A 23,229-nucleotide genomic window follows, 5' to 3' on the forward strand; every position below is an offset into this window, starting at 1 on the left:
GGCTTCTATATTGTCTGTGACCTCTCTCCTTGCTGGGTGTTCTAGATTGTCTGTGATCTCTCTCCTTGCTGGCGCTTCTACATTGTCTGTGACCTCTCTCCTTGCTGGGTGTTCTAGATCGTCTATGATCTCGCTTCTTGCTGGGGCTTCTAGACTGGCTGTGACTTCTTTCCCTTCTGGGGGTTCCAGATTGGTTATAATATTTTCCCTTGCTGTGGGTTCTGGATTGGCTCTGTCTTCTCATCTGACTGGGAGTTCCTTTCCGGGTACGACTTCTTGCCCTACTGTGATTTCTCTTTGAACTGTGACTTCTCATCCTACTGTGGGCTCTCTTCTGACTTCGACTTCTTGCTCTTCTGGGCATTCTAGACCGGCTGTGACTTTGGGTCCTACTGGGGGTGCTGGACCAGCTGTGGCTTTGGGCCCTGCTAGGGGTACTAGACCAGCTATGACTCCGGGTCCTGCTGGGTACACTATCCTGGTTGTAACTCTTGACCTTGCTGGATACTTCAGTTGGGCTGTAACTCCATTCCCTACTAGGGGTGATCATCTCACTATAACTTCTCACCCTCCTTGATGATGATGGAGACTGGCTGTAACCTTTCTCCTTGAAGGGAGTTCTAGTGGGGCTGTAACTCTTTGCCCTACTTGGGGTTATAGCTGGCTCGGAACTCTTCCCCATGCCTGCGGCTCCTGGTGGGCTGTAACTCTTCTCTCTGCTCATATTTTTAGGCTGGCTCTTACTTCTCTTCCAGTTCTTGTTTCTAGGCCGGCTGGAACTCTTGCCCCCACTCTGTTTTTTCTGGGAAGTAGGAGTTCTCCCCCTGTTGGGCACACCTGGTGTGGCACCATGAGTTCTCATCCTGGTCATAGTACTGGCCCTGCTGGGTGACCTCTTGGAGCTGTGGCCTCCCCTTCTGCCAGGAGTTCGGCCCCGGCTGTGAGTGCCCCTCCTTTGGTGGCGTCTTACTCCACTGGCCTTGCTGACTTTGCTGGCCCTGGTGTCAGTGCTGGCCTTGCTGGGCGCTCTTGCCCTGCTGCGGACTCGGGGCTTGCTGCGGGGCTGTTTAGAAGGGGCTGTCTTTGTACTTGCCCACTTGGTAGACTTGGAACTGCTTGGGCTTGTGACTGAGTTGGGGGCCGTTGATGGCTTAGTGGACACCGAGGAGCTATTGGGCATTGCTGATTTGGTGGGCTTCAAGGAGGCAGGAGGCTTGGGAGGTACTTTGGACATTGAGGTTTCAGTTGATGCTGGAGACATGCCGGGCTTTGAAGATCTTGTAGGTGGAGAAGGCATGGTAGGTGCAAAAGGGCTTGTGGTCCTTAAAATCATAGTGGACACGAAAGACCTGGTTGCCATGGACAACGACCCGATTGCCTTTCCCGGGCCAACCGCGTGAAGTCATAGTGGGCCTTGAAGGCCCTAGACAGCAGGTGGTGTGAAGTCAGGTGGGAGGAGAGAGGGGGTGGGGTGGGGCCCTCCCAAGGCCAGAGGGGTTTCCTCAGTGTTGCAGCCATTCAGCAAATGTCCGCTGAGACTGACTGGGTACTTAGCACTGCTGGGACATGGAGATGGGTTAGGCCCAGGGCCTGCCTTCCAGGAGTCCCCCGTCTCCAGGTCACTACACAGGTGGTCAGAATGTGTTGAGGTTTGGGCGGAGGGGGCTTGGGGCGGGGCAGGGGCAGAGGGTTCCCAGATGAGAGAGATACACTAACCACCTGAAGAGTCAGGGAGGACCTCACAGAGGAGGTGATGTGTGAGCTGGGACCTTAAAGAGGAGCAGGAGTTTGCTAGTAGGGAAGAAAAGGTCACCAGCTGGGGGGAAGAGCAGAAGCAAAGGCCTGAAGGGAGGAGGGAGATAAGGGCCTCGGGGGCACCCATGTGCACTCGGCCCAGATGTCCTGGGCTGGGCAGTGTTGTGGACCCCAAGATGAGTCAGACCTGCCCTCAAGGGGATCCTAGTCTGACAGGGAAGATGTACTGGGGCCTAGATGGCTATAGCCTCTAGGACAGTCACCAGGGGAGAGGCTGGGCTAACAGGAGTCACCGTTATAGGGGACAGAGCTTGTCCTGGGGCCTGAAGGATGAGTAGGAGCTCACCAGGTGGACAGAGTGGGGGCAGCCTTCCAGGTGGGGGGAGCAGCCCACACCAAGGCCTCAGGAAACGTGTGTTAAATGGCAGAGAGACCGCGGGACAGAGGCAGGAACAGGTAGAGAGCCAACACTTAGCACCTACTCTTATGCCCTGGGGGTGCTGGGGAACCAGCAGTGAGTCAGAGCAGGTCTGGTAGGAGAGGATGGGGATACAGAAGGTCACGGCCCTGTGGGCTCAGGGTGAGGACAACCAGAGGGGAAAAGACAGTGAGTTGCTGCCTAGAGTGAGGAGATCTGGGACAACCTTACCAAGGAGAGAGTCGTCCTACTGGGTCCTAAAGAATGATGGGGAAAACCAGGGGGAGACATTCCCAGCAGAGAGAACTGGTGTGAAAGCCTGAGAAAAGGTTTGCCAAATTGAACGCCAGGCACAAAGAAGGCGTTCTAGATGCTAGAGGCGCAGCAATGAACCCAAGTCCCTGCTTTGGGGACAGGCAATAACCACAAGTCGATGTTGGGTACAGGAAATTGAGGAGAAAAACAGAGTCAGGAGCATAGGGAGTGCTGGGGAATGGTTGCCAATCAGACGGAGTGGTGAGGGTGTCCCTGAGAAGGTGACCCTTGAGCAGAGACTTGGCAACGGGAGGGAGCAAGCCTTATCCATCTATGAAAATGGTCGCAAAGACCCTGTGACAGGTGCATGAGGAGCCCAGTATTGTTGGCTGAGTTGTCACAGGACCTCTCTGGGTTGCTGGAGGAAATTGAAGAAGAGGGGCCAGGATGGACACAGGACAAGGCTGTGGCAATCCTAAGGGGATGCTTTTGACAGGCGCCTGCAGTATTTCCCACACCACTGCCACTGTCGGGGGGCCTCCCTCCTCCCTGACCAGTGCTCTTTGTGAACCCCCCCATAATGACTGCTAAGGACACCCTTTCCTGTCATCGACTGCAGATTGTCTTCATTTCTTTACCCAACACTTGTCCTGAACATGTCCTGCATGCCCATGAAATCACAGTAATATAATTGTACTTAACAGGTATTTTAGTTAAGCATCTGCCTTCAGCTCAGGTCATGATCCCCAGGGTCCTGGGATCAAGCCCCGAATTGGGGAGCTCTGCTCAGCAGGGAGCCTGCTTCCCCATTTCTCTCTGCCTGCCTCTCTGCCTACATGTGATTTCTCTGTCAAATAAATAAATAAGTCTTTTTAAAAAATAAATAAAATTTTATTTTATTTATTTGAGAGAGAAAGAGACAGAGATGGGGAATGCAGAAGCCGGTGGGGAGGGACAGAGGGAGGAGCAGACACCACTGAGCAGGGAGCCCAATGCGGGACTCGATCCCAGGGCCCTGGGATCATGACCTGAGCCGAAGGCAGATGCCCAAACATTTGAGCCACCCAGGCGCTGTAGATTTATTTATGTGAGAGAGAGCACGCATGCGCGCACACTGGCCGGGGAGGGGCGGAAGGAAAAGGAGAGAGAAGATCTCAAGCAGACTCCTGAGTGCAGACCCCGGTGGTGCAGGGCTCAATCCCATGACCCTGAGATCAAGACCTGAGCCGAGATCAAGACCTGAGCCGAGATCAAGAGCCCGACACTTAACTGATGGAGCCACCCAGGCACCCCAAGAACAGGGCTCTTAAAATAGCAAGGAACACTGTTATTGTTACTGTTTTTATTACTGCTACTTTGTCCTTATTAAACCCCTAAGATGCAGTTCTTGCAGGTCATCCGTTTGCTTAGACACTGAGCACCTACCGCGTCCCAGGCCGTGTTCCATGTGACTGGGATTCACTTGTGGGGAAGAGTCGGGCTGTGTGCAGGCTCCTGCTCCAGGCTGTGGCGAGTCGGAATGAGGCTCAGGGCAGGGGCAGGGCCCACGTCCTCAGATGCCTCTGTCTCTCCCCTCTGTCCGTCCCCCTACAGGCCCTGAGCATTCCTCTGACTCTGAATACACTCTCTCAGAGCCGGACTCCGAAGAGGAAGAAGATGAGGAGGAGGAGGAGGAGGAGGCCACTGATGATCCTGAATATGACCCCGGCTACAAGGTGAAGCAGCGCCTGGGGGGCGGCCGGGGGGGCCCATCCCGCCGGGCCCCCCGTGCAGCCCAGCCCCCAGGCCCCCCAGCCCAGCCCTGCCAGCTCTGTGGCCGCTCACCCCTGGGGGAGGCCCCACCGGGCACCCCGCCTTGCCGGCTCTGCTGCCCTGCTACAGCCCCCCAGGAAGCTCCAGCCCCTGAAGGCAGGGCCCTTGGGGAGGAAGAGGAGGAGCCGCCTCGGGCTGGGGAGGGCCGACCAGCTGGGAGGGAGGAGGACGAGGATGAGGACGAGGAGGAGGAGGGCACCTACCACTGCACAGAGTGTGAGGACTCCTTCGACAACCTCGGGGAGCTGCATGGGCACTTCATGCTGCATGCCCGGGGCGAGGTGTAGGCAGGGAACCCCCCCCAGGGAGCTTGGCAAGAGGGGCGGGGTGGGAGGAGGGGGCTGAGGAAACGGGTGATCACAGCAGTCATGGGGAACGGGGGTACCGCCGGTCTGTGTCGTCTTAGTGGTAGATGTGTGAAGGCCAGAATAAAAGCCAAATTCTGTGTGTGTCGGTCCAGCATGTTTGGTGTGTGTGTGTGTGTGCACGCGTGTGTGTGTGTGTAGACACTCGAGTGTGTGAGGCCTGGGCCTGGGCGTTTCTCTCCCCCCACCACGATGCTCCTTCCTGGGGGAACCTTAACCTCATCGTCACCAAGACTTTCAACGTTTCCTGAGTGCTTATGTCCTGTGTGGTTTCCACGTATTTACGCAAAGACCCCATGATATGCAGGCTCAACGCCACAGAGGTTTCAGCGCCCACATCAGAGTCCAGGGTGGGTGTTTCAGGTTGGGGGCAACCCTTCTCCATGCAGTGATTCCAGGACCCAGGCCATCCCTTAGCCAACTGGGTGGCCATCGCCTGGGTCCTGCTGGTGGAAGAGAAAGGCCAGGTACATGCGATGTCTTACCAGCCCCAGCCCCAAGGGGGCACATACTGCTCCCATTGATGCCCCTCTGCCGAGAAATGAGTCACGGGGCCACAGCTCCACGCAGGGGACTCTGGGAAAGACAGTCTAGCCAATGCCCAGGAAGCAGAGAACGGTTCGTGGAGGATGGTGGAGGACAGCCAATGTTCTCTGCCCCTGCCTAAGAACCTTCACAAAGAGGACGTTAATTATAATCAGAGCTGTGCTTCCCGGGTGCCAAGTGCCGGTCCAAGAGCTTTATATATATTGACTCATGGAAGTTGTGTATCTAGGAACTTACAAAAATAGAACCTTAATTATAATTACAGCTGCCATTTCCCCAGCACTTACAGAGTGCTGCATTTTATTTGCATGAGATCATCAGGTCCTTAGAATAACTCTGTGAGGTAGGGACCGTGATCCATTAATTCAGTTAGGAATCCTCTTCGAGCCCCTGCTCTGTGCTGCACATTGGGAATATACCTGTGAATGAAACAAAACCCTTGTCCCTGCGGAGCTTGCAGGGGTTAGGTAGGACAGACGAAACAAGCAAGATGGAGCGTTTGCTGGATGGGGGTAGATGCTGTGGAGAAGAATAAAGCAGAGGAGAGAGAACAGTGCTGGAAGGGGGTTGCCATTTTCAGTAGCGTAGCCCTCCCTGAGGAGGGGACAGGGACCTAAGTGGAGACGGAGGGGAGGGAGCTGGAGCTACGCACTTGGAGGGGAAGAGGGGACATGCGGTCCAGGCAGGAGGAGGCAGGAGCCTGCCGGGTGTCAGAGAGTGGGTGTCAGAGAGCGCAGAGCTGGAGGGATGAGGGCAGAGAGGAGCAGAGGGCCAGCTTGTTAGAGCTTTGTTGGAACTTGGCTCTTGCTTGGAGATGGGAAGTACTAATTCATAATAGTTTGGCACCAAAGCTCCTTTGAAAATAGAAGCCTAATTATAATGATAGCTACCATTTACTGAGCATTTACTGTGTGCCAAGCCCTGTTCTAAGGCGCTTTACGTGTGTTAACTCATAGAAGCTTGGCAACTAAGAACCTTCAAGAATAGAACCTGAATTACCGTAATGACCATCATTAAATCAGCGCTCACGGTGGACCAGGCCCTGGGCTAAAGCGCTTAATATGGACAATCACGTCGGATCCTTATGAGGTAGGGGCTGTTATTTATTTATTCATTCATTCAACAGTGATGTATTGAGCACCTGCGAGATACTGGCACTTTTCTGGGAGCTGAGAGTAGAGCAGTGTGCATGAGGAACAAGAATCCCTGCCTTTGTGGAAACACCTCTTATAACGGAGAAGACAGATACTTAGATCGTAGAGTAAAAGATAGAAAATGTAGAGGACATTAGAAGTGCTATGGAGGAAAATGGGGTGGGGGGGCTGTGTGTGTGTGTGTGTGTGTGTGTGTGTGTGTGTGTGTGTGTCTTGTTTGCAGGGGCAGTGAGTGCAAAGGCCCTGAGGTGGGGCCCTACTTGGGATATTTATAGAACAACACTTAGGGCATGAGGCTATTGCTGACGAAGGCAGGGGAAGACGGGTGGGAAGGCAAAAAGTCAGGGAGAGGCAGAGGGCCAGGCCTTGCAGGCCGTTCTACCAATTTGGGCTGTGTCTCCATGTCTGAGTCATTGTCATAACCCTTAGAGGCATAGGCCCTCTCATCACAACCATTTTACAGCGGTTCTGGCCCAGGGAGGTTGACTTACTTGCTACAGGTTGGTCACACAGCCAGTAAGACACAGAGCCCAGGTTTGACTCCAGACGATGGGGTACGGCGTGTACGTCCTTCACTGTTAAGCCACATTCCAGAAATGGCAGCCAGGCTGTCCACAGCCACCATCTGACTGGCAGGAGTATGTTTGGGCTCCACAGAGTTACGCAGGTTTTTTAATAATGGTGGTTACCAACATTTAAAAATGGGTGGATTTCACATTAAAATGGAGGTTGGGGGTTTCTTTTGAAAATTGTGAGGTTTAGATTGCTGAACCCACAATCCCACGGGCTAGTAGCTTGCTGGAGGTGGGGAAGGGTGACCTCCTGCTAATGGGGCATTCCTGCCCGTGTGCCCGTTCCACACCATCTGGCAACTGGACCCTTCACACCCTGCTTGCTTCCCTGATGACGGTACCGGCTTGGCCACAGAGGACACTTGCATTTTGATGCCTGCTACAGGATCTTATACCAAAGCATCTGTCAAAACCCACACTTCCCATCCGAGAAGCTCAGAATCCGAGAACCTGACATTTATCCACTCTTCAAGTTGAGACTTTCCTAACCATTATAGATTAACATCAATGACTCTCAGAATCATCAAAGCAGGAATTCACAGCTCATTAAAACACCACAGATGGATTTTATTTCCTGGAGCAGCACGCTTAAGCGCTCTTCTGCCCTAAGACGGGGCTTTCTAAGATGGAGGTAGAGGACCATCCGTTCATCAGCAAAAATTCCTGAGGATATGAGAGACTGGGAATCCAGAGACCTAGTCTGCTCCCAGTGGGGTCATTTGGTTCTTCAGGGCTGAGGCAGGATAGGGACATCAAGCTAGGAATTCCAAAGGGAGGACTTAACACAGGGGAGTGGTTATACAGCCATTAGAAGTCTGAGAGCACAAATGTGGAGAAGTGAGGCAACGGAGCAGCTCAGTTCATGGCTGCACAAAGCTCCCACCTCTTGACTGGGGTCCAGGGCCTGACAGGAGCTTGGCGGACAGACCCGTGTGCAGAGGTTTAAACCGCAAGAGGTTTAGCACAGTACCTGTGCCCAGTATAGAAAGGCACTGGAGCCTGAGCTGCTGCAGGAGGCAGCCCATAGCAAGGTGAGTCTCTTCTCCCTCCTACCTTCCTTATGCCCATCCCTCTCGTGGGCAGAACTTCAGGAAGCTGGCTCTGGAGGGATTCCAGGAAACCTAACTGCGGAAAACCAAGCATCACAGAGCATCATAGGGAAGGCTGCAGACTGAGAGACACTAGGTAAACCATGAGCCCAGCTGAGCAATTTTTGAGCCTCTGAGATCAATGCTGTCTGTCCTAGGTGCTGGGGAAGCGAGGAAGACACAACACTTGCCCTCAAGAGTGTGGATTCCAGAGTAAGGACACAGATAAAGAAATAAAAGCATGATAATCCCTGGTATTGAAGAGTGCTAGGAAGAAATTAAGTCAGGGTTAAGGGTTGCTGGTGCTACTTTAGCCAAGCAGGTCAAGGAGGACCTCTCTGAGGAGGCAGCCCGTGTTGAATCCCAAATAGGTAGGGACAGTGTTAAAAAATTCTGGGTAGGAGCACTCAAGGCAGAGGGAACAGCAAGTGCAAAGGCCCTGCGGCAGAAGCCAGCCTGGCCTGTATGGCTGGCGTATAGTGAAGATAGAGCAGGGAGGGAGTTGAGATTGCTTATTAGCAGGTGGGAGCTCCATCACTGTTGGGTTTTCTGGGCCTGGGTAAAATCTTCGGATGTTATTTGTAGGATGCCATTGGAGGACTTTAAATGAAGAGTGATGTGCACTGACTTACATACACAAAGTGGTCTGTAGTGGACTGGAGAGGGGGCAGCAGTGGTGGCAGGTCCAGGGACAGGGTGGGGGGAGCAGTTAGGAGAGCAGCTGTGGGGAGGGCTGGTCAGACTTAGGGAGTTCAGAAACCAGTCCGATGGTAGTGGTGTAGGTGGGGGCTGTAGGAGTCACGCTGACCCTTTTTAAGTTTTTGAGACTCTTATGCATTATCCAAGTGACTTTCTCATGGGGAGAAGCCTGGGGCTTGAGCTGAAGATAAAGATTTGGAAGTCACCAGTGATGCTATTTAAAGTCTTGGGAATCTATGACATCTGGAGAGTGGAGAGAACAGGAAGAACACAGGCCCACTGCTGTCTATCTCAGGGGAGCATGTGTGATTCGAGCCTTAGGTTTGGGTTGGAGGGAACCGCTGTGGGGGAGGTGTAAAACATCTGGGTTGGAAACTTCTGAGCTGTTGCCAGGTGCAGAGGAAATAAGTTGGCTTTGGTGAAGTCGATATTTTAGGAAAAAATGCTGGCCAACTGACTCCAGACCAATTTCCCCATAAGTCATGCCAACAGAGATCCAGGCTAGCTAGCCCTGCCCAAATCCTACACAAAAACACACGTGTCTGCACAGCCCCCTACTAGAGGTGGTGTTTCCCAGGGTGGGAGTCCTGGCTGCCAGGCTCGGAGGAGGTTGTTTGTGTGTCAGTTAGACAAGAGGTCGGCAAACTTTTACTGTAAGGGGCCAGATGGTCCTTTCCTATTTTAGGCTTGGTGGGCCATACGGTCTCTGCTGCGACTACTCAGATCTGCAGTTCTGCGCTGCAGACAGGCTTTAAATGATGCTGCAAGTGACAGAGACCCAAAATAAGGGTGATTTAAACATGACAGAGGCTTATTTCTCTCTTACGTGGTAGTACACAAGTGGATAGTCTAGGGCTGATATGATGACTCTGCCCCCTGAAGTCATCGTGGTCCCAGGGACCCATGGTCAAGGGACCCAGGCTTCTGCTGTCTTGCAGCTCTGCCAGCCCATATCTTGCTCTCATGGTCCAAGATGGTTGGATACCATGTCCACACTCCAGGCAGGAAGGTAGAGGAAAAGGCATGTCCCTTTCTGAAGCTTGAGAACTCTACCCAGAATTTAGCCAGAACTTGGTCACAGGGCAACACCTAGCTGCAAGGGACCCTGGGAGATGGAGAGTTTGTAGCTGTCATGTACCTAGATAAAAACTGGGAAACCGCTGTCTGTCTCTACCGTATCTGTCTCAGCCATGGGTTTTAAAAGCGTCCCTTGGTTCAGACAGAGTCTGTGATTTTTATATGCAGGGCATCAACCATTGTCTCTAAGTGGGGGGCAGGGCAAGTAATCCAAAGTCCTGACCACACTCAGCACTGGCCCGGTGGGACTCGGCCTAGGGTTAGGCTTTTCAAGAGCTGAAAATAGGATTTTAATGGGAGCTCTTCCAATGTTGGCCAAATACAACAGGAAACAGAAGGTATCTCTGTTTGATTTCAAACCAGATTCCCAGCAGGGCCAGGCCAGCTCTGACCTGAACTTCCCCCTCCCTGTGCCCTTCTTTTTACTTTATTTATTTTGAAGAGAGAGAGAGCACGCACATGAAGAGGGGGTGGGGCAGAGGGAGAGGGAGACTGAGAATCTGAAGCAGGCTCCATGCTCAGTGCAGAGCCTGTAACTGAGCTGGATCTCATAACCCTGAGATCGCGACCTGAGCTGGAATCAAGAGTCTGACTCTTAACCAACTGGGCCATGCAGGCATCCCCTCCCTGTACCCTTCTTACATTTTCTGGGAATTCCTACTCAAAAGCCAGAGTTCCTTGTTTAGATATTTTAATATAGATCTCTTGTTTTTAGATACTCTTTGTTGTTTTATTCATGTCATCTCACCTACTCATATAGAAAATATTCCATGACCAGAATGGTCCATAAAATTATTTAAGTGAGCAACAGATTACTGGCGGGGGTGGTGGGGGAGCCCCAATCCCTCCAATACCGTGGCCCCTCCATGAGTGGGAAAGACTGACAGGAGGTGGGAGAAGACAAGGACTTGAATTGCAACCCCCACATGACTCAGAATACAGCCCCCAACTTTGCTATCCCCTCCCCAAAGGCCCAAGTTTCTCCACGTCTGGGACCCTTCTAATGACATTACAGCCCTGCAACACCTCACCTTCCCTGTCCCCCCGTCCAGGTACACATCCAAGGGAATTTGCTCCTACAGCTCACGCCATTCATCTGGGAAGAATGAAAGGTGATTACACAATCTGCAGCTAGTTGTGGCTTCAAACTATTTAATTGGGAATGAGGGAGATACAAATAACACTTTTCCTTTTGGCTTTTTTTTTTTTTTTTAAACAAAAGATTTCATTAATTCCACTATATCCCTGAAGGCCTTTGCGTCCTCCAAAGACTGAAGCTGTAGATGAGCATCTTCTGGGTCCTACCCATCAGGAGTCCTTTGCCTGTCCAGGGAGGGAAAGCAATCCTTCCAAGGCCCCCATCCTGTATCAGAGGTGGGTTTTAGCAGCCAAAGAACCCCCCCCACACTGTCCTAGGGAGGGCTTAGCCCTCACTCAGAGTTCTCCCCGAGCATGCCGGATATAGTGTTGATGCAGCCCAGCTTCCTGGGCAAAGTCCTGACCACACTCAGTGCAGGCAAAAGGGCCAGGAGGGGTGCGGGTCTCATGCGCCTGGCGGTGCCGCCTCAGAGAAGCAGCCTGCCCAAAGGTCTTGCCACAGTCAGGGCAGGGGAACGTAGGCTGGGCTGCGGTGGGCGCCACTGGCGTGGAGGGCCTGGCGGCTGGACCGTGGCTACGCTGATGGGCGATCAGGGCCTTGGAGGAGGGGAAGGAGCGGGCACAGGTGAAGCAGATGAAGAGGGCGCCCTGCAGCTTCTGGGCCACGAAATCCGCTGGGTGCTCCCGCTTCATGTGACGCTCCTGGAACTTGGAATCGGCGAAGGTGATGAGGCAGCGGGTGCACTGCGGGGCCCCCAGGTGGCCTGAGGGACGTGGGGAGAGGTCGGGGGGAAGCCAGCAAGAGTCACCAGGACCTCTCCCAAGCCCCAGAGTCATGCCAACAATTCACACTCAGGGCTTACTATGGGCCAGACTGTATGCCAGGCCTGGACAGTGGCACAGGCAAACTATTACAGGACCTGTTTTATGAGCGAACAGGCCGAGGCTCAAAAAGGCTAGGCAACTTGCCTACAGTCATGAGGCTGGGAAATGGAATGGAGTCAGGACTAGAACCCAGGGACTAGAACCTGCCTTTCCAACAGAGCCACGTGATTAGAGCACAGCCTCTGGAGCCAGACTGCCCGGCACTGAATCCCAGATCTCCCACTTCCTAGGCAAGTACGACAGTGTCCTCGTCCAGAAAGTGGGGTCATAACTGTTATCAATATGGTTATAACTGACCAGCAGTTATAACTACGTCATTGGGTTGTTGGAAGGAGTGAATGAACTAATTCATAGAAAGTGCTTAGAACAGTGCTACACAGTGGTTTGCGATTATTTGTACTGAAAATGAGAAAAGCAGCTTGACAGCCGGGGGCTGGCCTGGCACTCCCAGCTAGGCCTTGGTGTTCTCCTGTTGAACATAAGCAGCTTCACACAACCTGGTCGGACAGGGCCATGCTCTGACTGAGATGAACCAAGTCAAGACCATGCCAGAATAATGTCTGAACACAGACAAAACATGAACGTTGTCCAAGCCACAAAAAAGACCAAACAGCGCCCCCATCTTGGCTCCTAGGAGTGGCTGCTGTTGCTCCGTTAATTCGCAGCTTGAGCCTATGTACCCCCCTCCTAGATAAGATTTCACCAACCTATCTTTGGCCCCTGCTTATTGGCAGCATCTAATCCCAAGCAAAACCCTTCCTCGAACCCTTCCCCAAACCACCTAAGATAAATCCTCTCTAACACTGAGATGCCCCCACAGCACCACAGATGCGCGATTCCTCAAAGAGCAATGAACCCAACTCATTCGACTGTAGGGGTGTTCCCTGTGGTCTCTGGCTGGAGGGCCTTGACACTGGCGCTCTCGTCGTCACGATAACCTCTTCCTCAGTTCCCTTACCTGATAGCATCTGCCGGATAGCATTACCTGAGGGAATTTCCTAGGGACTGCCAGGAGGACTGAGATAAGGAAGGCTGCACTCTTACAAAGCGCCCACAAGCTTCATAAGCATTCAGTAGAAACTGTGGGATCATGGTATGTAAAACTGGCTACCTTTGTTAACAGCTGACCTTCCCCTTCTCTGCCACTAATCCCCAGTACGGCCACATCACCTGAGTAGTGGCAACCTCTTTTGACAGAGTAACCCAAGCCCAAGTCGCACTGAAAGTCTGGGGTAGAGTTGGAACTGGAACCTTGGGGCTCCTCTCATAGTGCCCAACCTTTCCCATTCACATCTCCCACCCCAAGCCTCTCTGGATGCCACTCTGTTCCTGTGAACTGTGGCCCACTCGAACTGACATGGACAGAGCAGGGTGAGTACATCTGAGCAGAGTAAGGGTAAGGGTGGAGAGTGGCAGTTCCTGGTAGGGCAGTTTAGAAACCATTTATCACAGTCCCTTCCCAGCAGGCAAGTCCTTGTAAAGCCTGGGACACTGAAATGCTATAGAAATCCTTAGAGCTAGCGTCAGCTCCAGCATCCCACCCTCTGGCCAGCAGCACTCACAGATGTCGCCTCCTGGACTGCGGGGACTCCTCTCCTTAGACGAATCCTGGGGCTCCATGTTCCCTTCAGGACGCGGGTCCTCCATAGTGACTGGGATCCCTCTGGTCAAGAGAGTAGCACGCATGACAGAATAGTAAATCGAATGAAGTCGCTCATCTACTGACAGCATTACAGGGCCCGCTAATCCCGTGACCTCTGACAGGCTCTCCTTGCCCCCATAAGATGCCATCCTCTTGAACTCTAACCCGATGGAGCTGTTCCCTAGGGAAGCTTCGACCCTCCCTAAAGATTCGACTCCCTAGATAGGTGACACCCCTTAGAGCCTTCTCACCTGATTGAGACCTGTGGCGGCCTACATCAAACTACCTCCCTGAACTCGGGGCACGGAACCCTTGAGCTTTGACACCAGCCTCACCCCCGTCTCCCACGTGTCTTGAGGTCGGTGGTGGTATCCAGACTTTAGCCCGCCTCTTCCCGGGAGGCATCTTTCTCTGACATCCTGTAACCCTCGTTCCACCCAGGGCCCCCGCCTCCCATGTGCGCCTTGAGCCTCCTTGTCCCGCTGCCCCAAGCACTGCCCTCCGTTCCCTCCTCCCGAGGCGGGGAACCCAGGCCTCCGCTTTTCTCCAGACGACAGAGGGCTGACTTTCGTTGCGCCTGTCAGTCGCTCGTGATAGCGCCGCCACCCGGAGGGAAGCGGGGTAGGGCCCACCGAGTCTCAAGGTCCCAGTGGCTTGCTTCCACGCCCTTTCGCCTGATGAGCCTCTCGAAGCCCAGGCCCGGGATGCTATCCGGCAGTGATGCAGTCGCGCCAACCGGGTCCTCAGAGTAACGGTAGGGGTCCTTCTCTGCCCGGGGGTGCGTTATGATGACGTTTCATGCCGCCCTTGCCGTACAGACCTCAGCTTCTGGCGCAGCTGTGTCTTGGCGGTCCTGGCGCGCAGGCGCTTTGACTCCCTCATTGTTCCGAGCTCTGCGGCAGCGGGAGCTGAGGAGTGGGAATACTTCTAGTGTTCTGCGCAGGCGCAGTGCAGGGCTGTAGCCCGGAGGTCACGCTTCCAAGACACACACCCCCCTTAAAAGAGTGACGTCAGGTTAGAGCCCCGGGAACGTGTCCGGACGTCCCCAAATCCCGGCCCTCTAACTTCTCCGGCCTCCGTCCGCCCGACCCGAGGGGCGGGGCTTCTCAGCGGAGGATCTGTCGCCGCCAGCTGTGCTCTCCGGTTGTGCCGGCGGTTTGCTCGGTTAGTGATTTGGAAGGGAGGTTTGGGGGATAAAAACATCCATGTCCCTCGGGGAGGAAGGGGCTGGAGGCCAGATTTCTGAGATTTTGAAACAGAATAATGTATCCAGAAAGAGGACGGACAAGACGCGCGAATCCCTGGGGAATAGGTAGGGCGGTGGGTGCCGGATTTTTTCCTGGGAATGACATCCAAGAAGGGAAGGGGATGGGGTGAAGGGCTGAAGTCTTTGACCAGCATGGGATGACTAGGAAAGAAAAAGGCTCAGCGCTCCCTCACCCGGGTGTGCCCCACCCCCTTGCTTTCCAGGTATGCCGCCGCCACGGGGTGACGTGACCGCCTTGTTCCTCGGGCCTCCGGGCTGTGGCAAGTCCGCGCTGATCGCAGCCCTTTGCGACGGGAATGTGGAGACAATAGAGATTCCCGAGGGACGGCCGGACTCCGGGATCCCCAGCCTGCGAGCTGCGGGCCCTGGCCTCTTCCTGGGCGAGCTGAGCTGTCCGCCCGCGGAGCCAGGGCCCTGGGCGGCGGAGGCCAATGTGCTAGTATTGGTGCTGCCCGGCCCCGAGGGGAACGGGGAGCCCTTGGCCCCAGCGCTGGGAGAGGCAGCGCGGGCCGCCCTGGCCCGAGGGACCCCGCTGCTGGCTGTGCGGAACCTCCGTCCTGGAGTTTCGGAAAATGAAGCCCAGGCCCGGGATCGGACAATGGCCCTGCTGAACAACACAGGGTTGGAGGCCGCAACTCTCTTCGTGCTGCCGGCCGAATGCAGCAGCAGAGATGGCTGCAAGGAATTGGAGCGCCTGCGGGTGGCGCTGCGGAGCCAGGCGGAGGTGCTGCAAAGGTAAGAGAGGAGTTAGGGAGGGTTGGAGGCCTGGTCCTTTAGACTTTGTACGCAGAAAATGTTCTTTGAGATCCGCGAGACCCCCCAGCCCCATGGACAGGATAGCTGCTGGGGACCCTGCTCTCTCGTGCAGGTCCCACCCCTCAGCGCAGTGTTTGAGGTCATCGAGGCTCCACCCTAAGCCCAAGCTCAGTGCCGGACCCTCTCCCCACTCCTAGGCCCCGTCCCACCCAAGGGTCAGCTATAGGTTCCCACCGGTCCTCCAGCTGCAGCCTCCTGCCAGCGTTCTGAGATCAAAAGCCTTTCCCCAGTGTGGATCGTAGGAGAGGCCAGAGTCTAACGCCCAAATACTGGCTCCCGGCAAACGTTTGAAGGAGGGCTCACTCAGCTCAAAAGCTTGTGATTCCCGCAAAGATTTTACCCTAAGATTCACACATCTTCTTTGTTCTCCAGCTACACCAGTCTTTGTAAAGCCACACCTTCGGTAAGCCTTATTATTTCTGGGTTCACTCCCCCACTTCCTTTCTCTAATCCCATCTCATTTCTGTGCCCATTTGCTGGCTACCTCCTGCATTTCCCCCCCAGCCCTTGGCCACCTATTTCATAGAAATCAGATGAGGCTCAGTGTGAATCTTTTTTCCTTTAGCCACATCTCCTTCCTTGGTAAGCACTGGTAGGTGAGGCTTTTCCCCTTCATTGGCCCTAATTTCCCTCCTTACGCCTTGTCTTAGCAAAGAGTGCCATGGGTGGTCAGGAGGTGCTTGACCTTCCTTAAGTCCACAATTCAGTTGCAAGTCTGTCTTTACCTGAGCCTGACCTTCTGGGAGTTTTGTTTGGCCTTTCTTAACCCTGCAGGTCCCTTGGAAAAACCCCACCCCCCAAAGACTGAGTCCCAGAGACTATTTAGCAGGTACCCCCTTTTAGGCTTTGTTGGAAACCTGACCTCAACCAACACGCTCTGTCCGGGTTTTAAGCCCTAGTTCTGTATGCTATACCAGTAGTCTGGCCCTCCCTCTCCTGCTCCTCCTCCTGTCAGGGATCATTCGGGAAATTCTCTTTATCATCCTAGCCTAGTCCTGTGCCTGTAGCACAACCCTCTAGCGTTTAAACCCTCTTCTGCTCTTTACCCTACGTTTTCCTGTTCCCTCAGGCTCCTTCCACCCGCCCAGGATGGCTTCGAGGTCCTGGGTGCGGCCGAGCTGGAGGCGGTGCGTGAGGCCTTTGAGACCGGTGGCCTGGAGGCGGCGCTGTCGTGGGTCCGCGCTGGCCTGGAGCGGCTGGGCAGCGCACGGCTGGACCTGGCTGTGGCGGGCAAGACTGATGTAAGCCTTGTGCTGAACATGCTGCTCGGGTTGGATCCCAGTGACCCAGAGGAAGAGCCTGTTTTCACGCCCCCGGGGCCCACGCCCTACCCGGCCCCAGAGCGTCCCAACGTGGTGCTCTGGAACGTGCCTCTGGGCTCCGCGGGCACTGCTGCCGCCCCCCATCCGACCCACTACGACGCCCTCATCCTCGTCACGCCTGGGGCCCCCACTGAGGAGGACTGGGCTCAGGTTCGGCCCTTCGTGCTGCCAGATGCGCCGCTGGTCTGCGTGCGAACAGATGGTGAGGGTGAGGATCCAGAGTACCTGGAGGAAGAGGAAAAGGCAGAGAAGGCCGGCTCCGAGAGCTTAGAGAACGCAGGCGGAGAGGGGTTGAAGAATGCACGCAGCGAGGGAAGGGAGAAACGTGGCACCGGGTTGCAGAAAGGTAGCGGGGAAGAGTCGGAGAAAGCAGGCAGCGGGGAAGGTTCAGAGAAAGGCAGTGAGAGTTTGACGCGTGTTGGCGGCGGCGGGAAGAAATCAGGCAGCGGGGACTCAGAGCGTGCGGCCGCACTGAGCCCGGAGGATGAGACGTGGGAGGTGCTGGAGGAGGCACGGCCGCCCGTGTTCCCCCTGCGGCCTGGGGGCCTCCCTGGGCTCTGCGAGTGGCTGCGGCGCGCGCTCCCCCCGGCCCAGGCGGGGGCGCTGCTGCTGGCGCTGCCCCCCGCCTCTCCCCACGGAGCCCGGCTGAAGGCGGCGGCCCTGCGGGCCGGGGCGTGGCGCCCGGCTCTGCTGGCTAGCCTGGCGGCGGCGGCGGCACCAGTCCCAGGGCTCGGCTGGGCTTGCGACGTGGCGCTGCTGCGGGGTCAGCTGGCGGAGTGGCGGCGGGCGCTGGGGCTTGAACCCGCGGCACTGGCTCGACGCGAGCGCGCGCTAGGTCTGACTCCGGGGGAGCTGGCAGAGCGGACGCGCTTCCCGGGCCCGGTGACGCGCGCTGAGGTGGAGGCGCGGCTGGGCGCATGGGCGGGTGAGGGCACTGCGGGGGGCGCGGCGCTGGGCGCCCTGTCCTTCCTGTGGCCCGCGGGCGGTGCGGCGGCCACCGGCGGCCTGGGTTACCGCGCCGCGCACGGCGTCCTGCTGCAGGCCCTCAACGAGATGCAGGCCGATGCGGAGGCCGTGTTGGCGCCCTATGGGCCAGCGCAGTGAGGGGTGGGATGAGGGTCGGGGCTTCCGGGGTGCTCAGCGTCCCTGCTGCTTGGCTCCGCCAGGGGCTGAGGACTCCCAAGTCCTGGTTAGAGGGAGGGGGGGCGGAATTGGGAGTCCCGAATCTGGCATGGGAATGTCTGGGCCTCCAAGGTAACAGAGCTGGGGGCCGCCACTCAGAATCTTGAGTACCTGAAGTGGACGAGGGCTCTAGGACTACTGATTGGGATGTGTGACTTGTAGTACCCTGAATTCATGGCTCCTGGAGGGGAAAGGAGTCTGGGGGAGAGAACTGATTTCGCTGGGGACCACAGGGCATGACATCAGACTGTGTCCTGAAGGAACCTGAGGGGTTCTATCCTGGTCTCCAGGGGAATAGAGACTGGATCTGTTTGGTCCTCTAGCCCTGGGAGGGGCAGGGGGGAGAGGTGATAGCCCTGATTTCTGCTGAGGAGGGTCTCCATCATTCTGGAGATTCCAGTATGAAGGAAGGAGTCTGGGTAGCCCAGGGAGTGGGAATCCTTGGAACTGCTCAGCCACTTGGGGATGTAGGAGTTAGGCTTCTCAGAGGCAGTGGGCCTGCATCCAGTCTCCCAGTTCCTCAAGAGGCCATGGCTTTGAACCTTCATTGGGGTGGACCTTGGTCTCATTAGTGGGTGGCAGGAGGTCTCCATCTATAGGAGGGAGCAGGGGACTGTGCAGAAGAGCTGGAGAACCTTTGGTCCACCTTGGGGAATAGAGAGATGTCTAATACTTGCTGTACCAGGGGCCTGATGACCTTGATTCCTTCCCCAGCTGTTGTGGATGGTCCCACAAAAAGAGGGGAGGAGGCAAGAGGTCCAGGCATTGTGGGCCCTGGGGGGCAGCCCGAGACCAGGAATGAGACCTTCTGGGTGTGGAAGGGCAGGAACCCATACCCCAGAGGTATCTCCCACAAATCCCTTACAGATTTGGACCCTAGCTATTGCCTCTCTTTGTGTGAGTTTGGGAAGGCTATGACTGCCCCCATTTTATATGTGCTGAGTAATTCAAGGGATCTTGGTGATTCTGTTCCTTTGTCCCTCTGCTCCCTTAGTGGTTTCTCTTTTTGGTCTTGGTGTCTTCTGTCATTAAGCCTAATCCTTTCTGGTCTTGGTATTTTATACTCCTGCATTTTTTGGAAAAGCAGCTGTCGTGCTGCACTTATCCAGACATTTCTTTGTTGGCTACCTCAGGTGTCACCAAGAGGCTCTGCCTTCTGGTGTACACACAGTGCTGCAGAGGACAAGAGACCCACAGAACAGCTAGGGAGTGTTCCAGACCGTGGGAGTGTGCCATGAGTGAAGCAAAGGTAGAAACCACAGTGCCTGGAATGTTCTAGACTGCCAACTATAGGTAGATAAGATGCCACAGGTCACAGAATTCTTCAGTGTCAAAAAACAGAAAGGGGGGACCCGAAAGGCAATGAAGTTGAACCTCTTTTATGAGAGATGGGGAGAGCAAAGCCCAGGGAGGACAGACTCTAGGCCTAACAGCACATAGCAAGGTCCTATGTGGTCTCACCCCTGCCTGTTCACATTCCCTATGCCCACCCTGTCCCCCAACCAGCCTGATCTTCCTTCTGATGCCTGGGTGGGCCACCTTGGATCCTGCTGCAGGACCTTTGCATTTACTGTTCATCCTGCCTAGAATGCTCTGACCCCCAGATCTTCCCATGACAGGTTCCTCCTTGTCAAGCAGGTCTCAGCTCACATGTCCCCTCAGAGAGGCCTTCGGTGACCAGTGTAACTGAAGTACCTCACACGTCACCATTATTCATCTCAGCCCATCAGTGTTTCCCTTGTAGCAATTATTACTGTAAATAATTACCTTATTTATTTATTTACCTATTTAATAGCTATGATCCTCTGACTAGTATTGTTCTCTGCTGTACCCCCAGCACCTAGAAGAGTGCCTGGCACACACGATTAGTAATTATTCAATATTAGTAAATACCGAATTCATGAGCAGACTGGAACTTAGATTGTCAGCCTCTGGCCACAAGATGGGAAATGAGTGAGGTGGGAGAGACAAGCATCTGATGGGAGAGAAGCCCCTGTCGGAGGTCAGGGGATCTGGGACGCAAGCAAGGCTTCGCCACTGGCACTCTTGGTGACTTGAACCAGTGCCTTATTTTCCCATCTGTGAAATGAAAGGGCTGGATGAAAACCATAAACTCTTTCAAGATCCTATTTTCTTTGACAGCAGGAGACAAGGGTGACTCTCTAAGTGGCAGATACCTGCCAGATGGTACCCCCGTGTCCAACTTGAACCCTTGCCGCTGGCACAGTTTGTCCCCTCAGTTGAGAATGGCCGAGGTGGGAAAAAGCATTTGGCTCAATACTGAACAGCGTCACACATTGTCCTCGAAGGCCTTTTGGGCTTCAGGGAAAGGTGTTTGCCCGTATCTATAATACCCAGTCCACCATGGTCTGCCTCTCAGTCCAGCTCGTCAGCCACAGGGAGATGGGAGAGGCGCCCAGCAGTGCTGTCCGGCAGAAACGGAATGGGAGCCACATCTGTAACTGGAAATGTCCCAGCAGCCACATTACAAAGGTAAAAGGAAACAGTGAAGCTAGTTGCGTCTTCCTTAACCCAGTATATCCGAAATATTAATTCGACCTGTAATCAATCGAGAAGAGAATGAGATATTTTACACATAGTGTACATCTCATTCAGATGATAAATGTTCATCAGAAATACCTCTATTTAACTTTCCAAAAATTCGTGGGTGGAGAAAACTGATTCCTCTACCCAAGCTGTCCCAATTATATTGACCAGTTTCCCAATAACTGCGGTGTGTATCCGTTTTTAATTAAATGTGAATAAAGTTTAAAACTCCATTTCCCAGTTAACACTAACCACATTCCCAGGGCTCAGTGGCCACCTGTGATGCGTGGCTAGAGCACTGGAGAGCAAAGACCCAGAACGCTTCCATTATCACAGAAAATCCTATTGGTGTCGCTCTAGGGTTAGACAGTCCTCCTGACATTGGGGTAACCTTGGGCAAGTCGCTCAGCAAGTGGCATCTACCTCACAGGGTCGTTGTGAGAACAGTGTATGTATGTACTTATGTACATGCATATTTTCTCTCTCACACACACACGTGTGCGCACACACAGCATCCTGTAGCCCTCCAGAGAAGCCTGGCCCCCTGGGCAGCTCAACCATGTCTTGTTGCCTGTGCCTGGTTCCCCAGGTGGTACCCAGACAACTCTGGTCTGGGCACCTCTGTCTCACACCCATGCCTTTGCTCACAGAGTGCCCTCCTCTCTGCCACTTTCACGCCATCTCCGATTTGGTCTTCCCTGGTACCTCTGTGCCGTGCTTCCCTGCTCCAAATTCCCTTTGCCCTCATGCCAGTGGGACTCGTGCTGGGGATCATATCTGAGAAAGCAAGACCCGATTTTGTTTGCCTCTGTCTCTATTGGGGAGTGCTCATTGTGTTTCTGTTGGTGTGTATCGACACTAGGGTGTTGTAGCTAATTTGGGGGTGGGGTGGTTGCCTTTTAAATTACGACTTTTGATGACCGGCATCATGTTGCTAGTGAGGTATCAGTCTCTGGGAGCATCCAAGCAGAAAGACTAAGTAAGACTCCCTTGAGAACTGATTGCTGGCTGCCCTCAGGGTGTGTCGACATCAGACTTCCATGCTGGAAGACCCTCGAGGGGCAAGAATTCAAGGAAATGAATGCTAAGTCTTAGCCCATTGCCGGAAGCGAAGTGGAAGAGACAATCTTATCACCAGAGCTGAGTTTCCTACCTTTCTGGATAATGGAGAGACTTGTATGCACTGGGGTGGGGAACCGGGGAGGGCTAGTTAAGGGTGTGGTTGGCCTGTGGTGCTGTTTGAGGGAGTGAATAAAAAGGAGTAGAAATCCCACTGTGTGTCTCTTCTTTGGGGGCTTGAAGGGGAAGGAATATGCTTGAGATTTTGCTTAGTCTGGGCAAGGAAGGGCCTGGAGGTAGTACTGGGTCTGAAGGAGGAAGAGACCAAGGGTGGGGACTTCTGGGTCCTGGGAGAGGAGAGCTGGATGGGGAGGGTCTGTATGGGAAAGAACCCTTGACCTGGAATCCAGAGACTCCCGAGAGTGTATGTGTGTGGGGGGGGAGGTTAGACACAGGTGGAAAAGTGACACTTAGACCTTGGGGGTTGTGACAGTGAAGCATTCCAGTGCTGGAAGCAGCTTAGCCCATTAATTCCTGTGTTTTTCGAGAGTCCCTTCTGACTCTTGACGTGGCTGCATGATTTGCCCCGGCTGCAGGACCAACAAACAGCAAACACCACCCAAGTAGACACTTGAAAAGTGCTCGCACATTAGGGCTTCCTCTCTCGCTGCCCTTGGAACCCGTGCCACGCCAAGAAGTCCAGGCTAACCTGCTGGGTGAGTAGAGGCATGTGGCCCAGTCACTCTTCACACCCCAAGCTACAGCCAGCGAACCCTCCGAGACAGCTGCCTCGCTGACAAGCTGAACCCTGCAGCAGAGCCACCCGGATGATCTCAGACCAAACTGTGGAAGGCAGAATCCCGAGCTAAATGAAAGGGGGTCCATCGTTCTAAGCCACTAAGTTTGGGAGTGGTTACAGAAAGATACAGCCAAAGATAACAGATACAGGCTTGTTCCCTCCCTGTGATGTGATGATTAAAGTCTTAGGCTCCGCCACCTTGTAGTTGCATGAACTCCAACGTAACATCCCTCCTCCAAGCCTCAGGTTCTGAAAAGAGGACTGAGATTCAGAGTGCCTATCACCCCAGGAGCTGGGAGGATAAAGCAAGAACTCTCCGCTAGGAGGCCCTGGCAGCCGTTCCTGCTGCTTACTAAACAAAACAAGTCCATGGTCGAGGTCACGAAGTCTCGGAGCAGAGCTGCACTTCCCAGCCCACCCCCTCCCACCCTGTGAGATTTGGGGGACCATCCAATTAGCTCCATCCCATGAGTTTCGTCAAGTCACTTATGCGTCACAGCATCGAATCACCCATGAGAGGCTTCCCCGTGCTTTCCTGTACACGGCAATGTTCGAGTTGGTGGGTGCTCTGCGGTTATGGTGAGCAGGACACCCCGTGAACAGTGCTACACGTAGGGTGAAGGAAGAATCAACTACTTATGAGCGGGGACTCGTTCAGCAAATGCTGCTCTTGATGTTGGCTTTTACCATGTGACTTACTTGACTCCGTGGAATGTTAGCACCCTGGACCTCAGCAGGGGCATTTAATGCACTTGGGCTCTGTACTCCTGCGATCAGCCGTAAGAACACTAGTCCAGGAGCCACTGATCCCAAGAACTTGAATCCTCCTCCCAGATAGGAGCCCAACCAGCTAATGCAGAGTCAGCCACCC

The 23,229-nt window shown here is 54.4% G+C and overlaps 3 protein-coding genes across 7 annotated transcripts in view; 2 read left to right on the forward strand and 1 right to left on the reverse strand.

Annotated features, from left to right (window-relative positions):
* Positions 1–4,688, forward strand: part of LOC111139528 (zinc finger protein 428) — an 8,712-nt gene extending 4,024 nt beyond the window's left edge. For both annotated transcript variants that reach the window (XM_022491822.1, XM_022491821.1), the window contains exon 3: positions 4,022–4,688. In XM_022491822.1, coding sequence (XP_022347530.1) covers positions 4,022–4,527 — 506 coding nt within the window. In that variant the 3' untranslated portion in view covers positions 4,528–4,688. The remainder of the gene's footprint in view (positions 1–4,021) is intronic.
* A 6,188-nt stretch (positions 4,689–10,876) lies between these two features.
* On the reverse strand, positions 10,877–14,118 carry LOC111139508 (zinc finger protein 576). 4 transcript variants are annotated; one of them, XM_022491789.1, is made up of 3 exons: positions 13,702–14,118; positions 13,287–13,387; positions 10,877–11,603 (listed from the first exon to the last, which is right to left on the reverse strand). In XM_022491789.1, the coding sequence occupies exons 2-3, from the start codon at positions 13,369–13,371 to the stop codon at positions 11,176–11,178; spliced, it is 513 nt and encodes a 170-aa protein (XP_022347497.1). In that variant the 5' UTR covers positions 13,372–13,387; positions 13,702–14,118; the 3' UTR covers positions 10,877–11,175. The 4 variants fall into 4 exon arrangements, with proteins under 4 accessions (XP_022347497.1, XP_022347496.1, XP_022347498.1 ...); XM_022491788.1 differs by having other exon boundaries at positions 13,618–14,118; XM_022491790.1 differs by having other exon boundaries at positions 13,865–13,881.
* A 229-nt stretch (positions 14,119–14,347) lies between these two features.
* LOC111139534 (immunity related GTPase Q) lies at positions 14,348–21,767 on the forward strand. The gene is made up of 3 exons (XM_022491833.1): positions 14,348–14,530; positions 14,837–15,368; positions 16,519–21,767. Exons 2-3 carry the CDS (start codon positions 14,839–14,841, stop codon positions 17,873–17,875), a joined length of 1,887 nt encoding a protein of 628 aa, XP_022347541.1. The 5' UTR covers positions 14,348–14,530; positions 14,837–14,838; the 3' UTR covers positions 17,876–21,767.
* Positions 21,768–23,229: the final 1,462 nt, after the last annotated feature.

The sequence above is a fragment of the Enhydra lutris genome, unplaced genomic scaffold (assembly GCF_002288905.1).
Source record: "Enhydra lutris kenyoni isolate GAN:26980312 unplaced genomic scaffold, ASM228890v2 scaffoldscaffold110, whole genome shotgun sequence".
NCBI lineage: Eukaryota > Metazoa > Chordata > Mammalia > Carnivora > Mustelidae > Enhydra > Enhydra lutris.

Bases quoted from the DNA above. Each gene is read 5' to 3' on its own strand.
- LOC111139508 (XM_022491787.1), bottom strand. From the start codon at position 13,515: ATGGCATCTTATGGGGGCAAGGAGAGCCTGTCAGAGGTCACGGGATTA. The intron at 11,604-13,286 runs GTGAGTGCTGCT...CACGTCCCTCAG, and splicing joins CAGTCCAGGAGGCGACATCT to GCCACCTGGGGGCCCCGCAG.
- LOC111139534 (XM_022491833.1), top strand. From the start codon at position 14,839: ATGCCGCCGCCACGGGGTGACGTGACCGCCTTGTTCCTCGGGCCTCCG. The intron at 15,369-16,518 runs GTAAGAGAGGAG...CTGTTCCCTCAG, and splicing joins CAGGCGGAGGTGCTGCAAAG to GCTCCTTCCACCCGCCCAGG.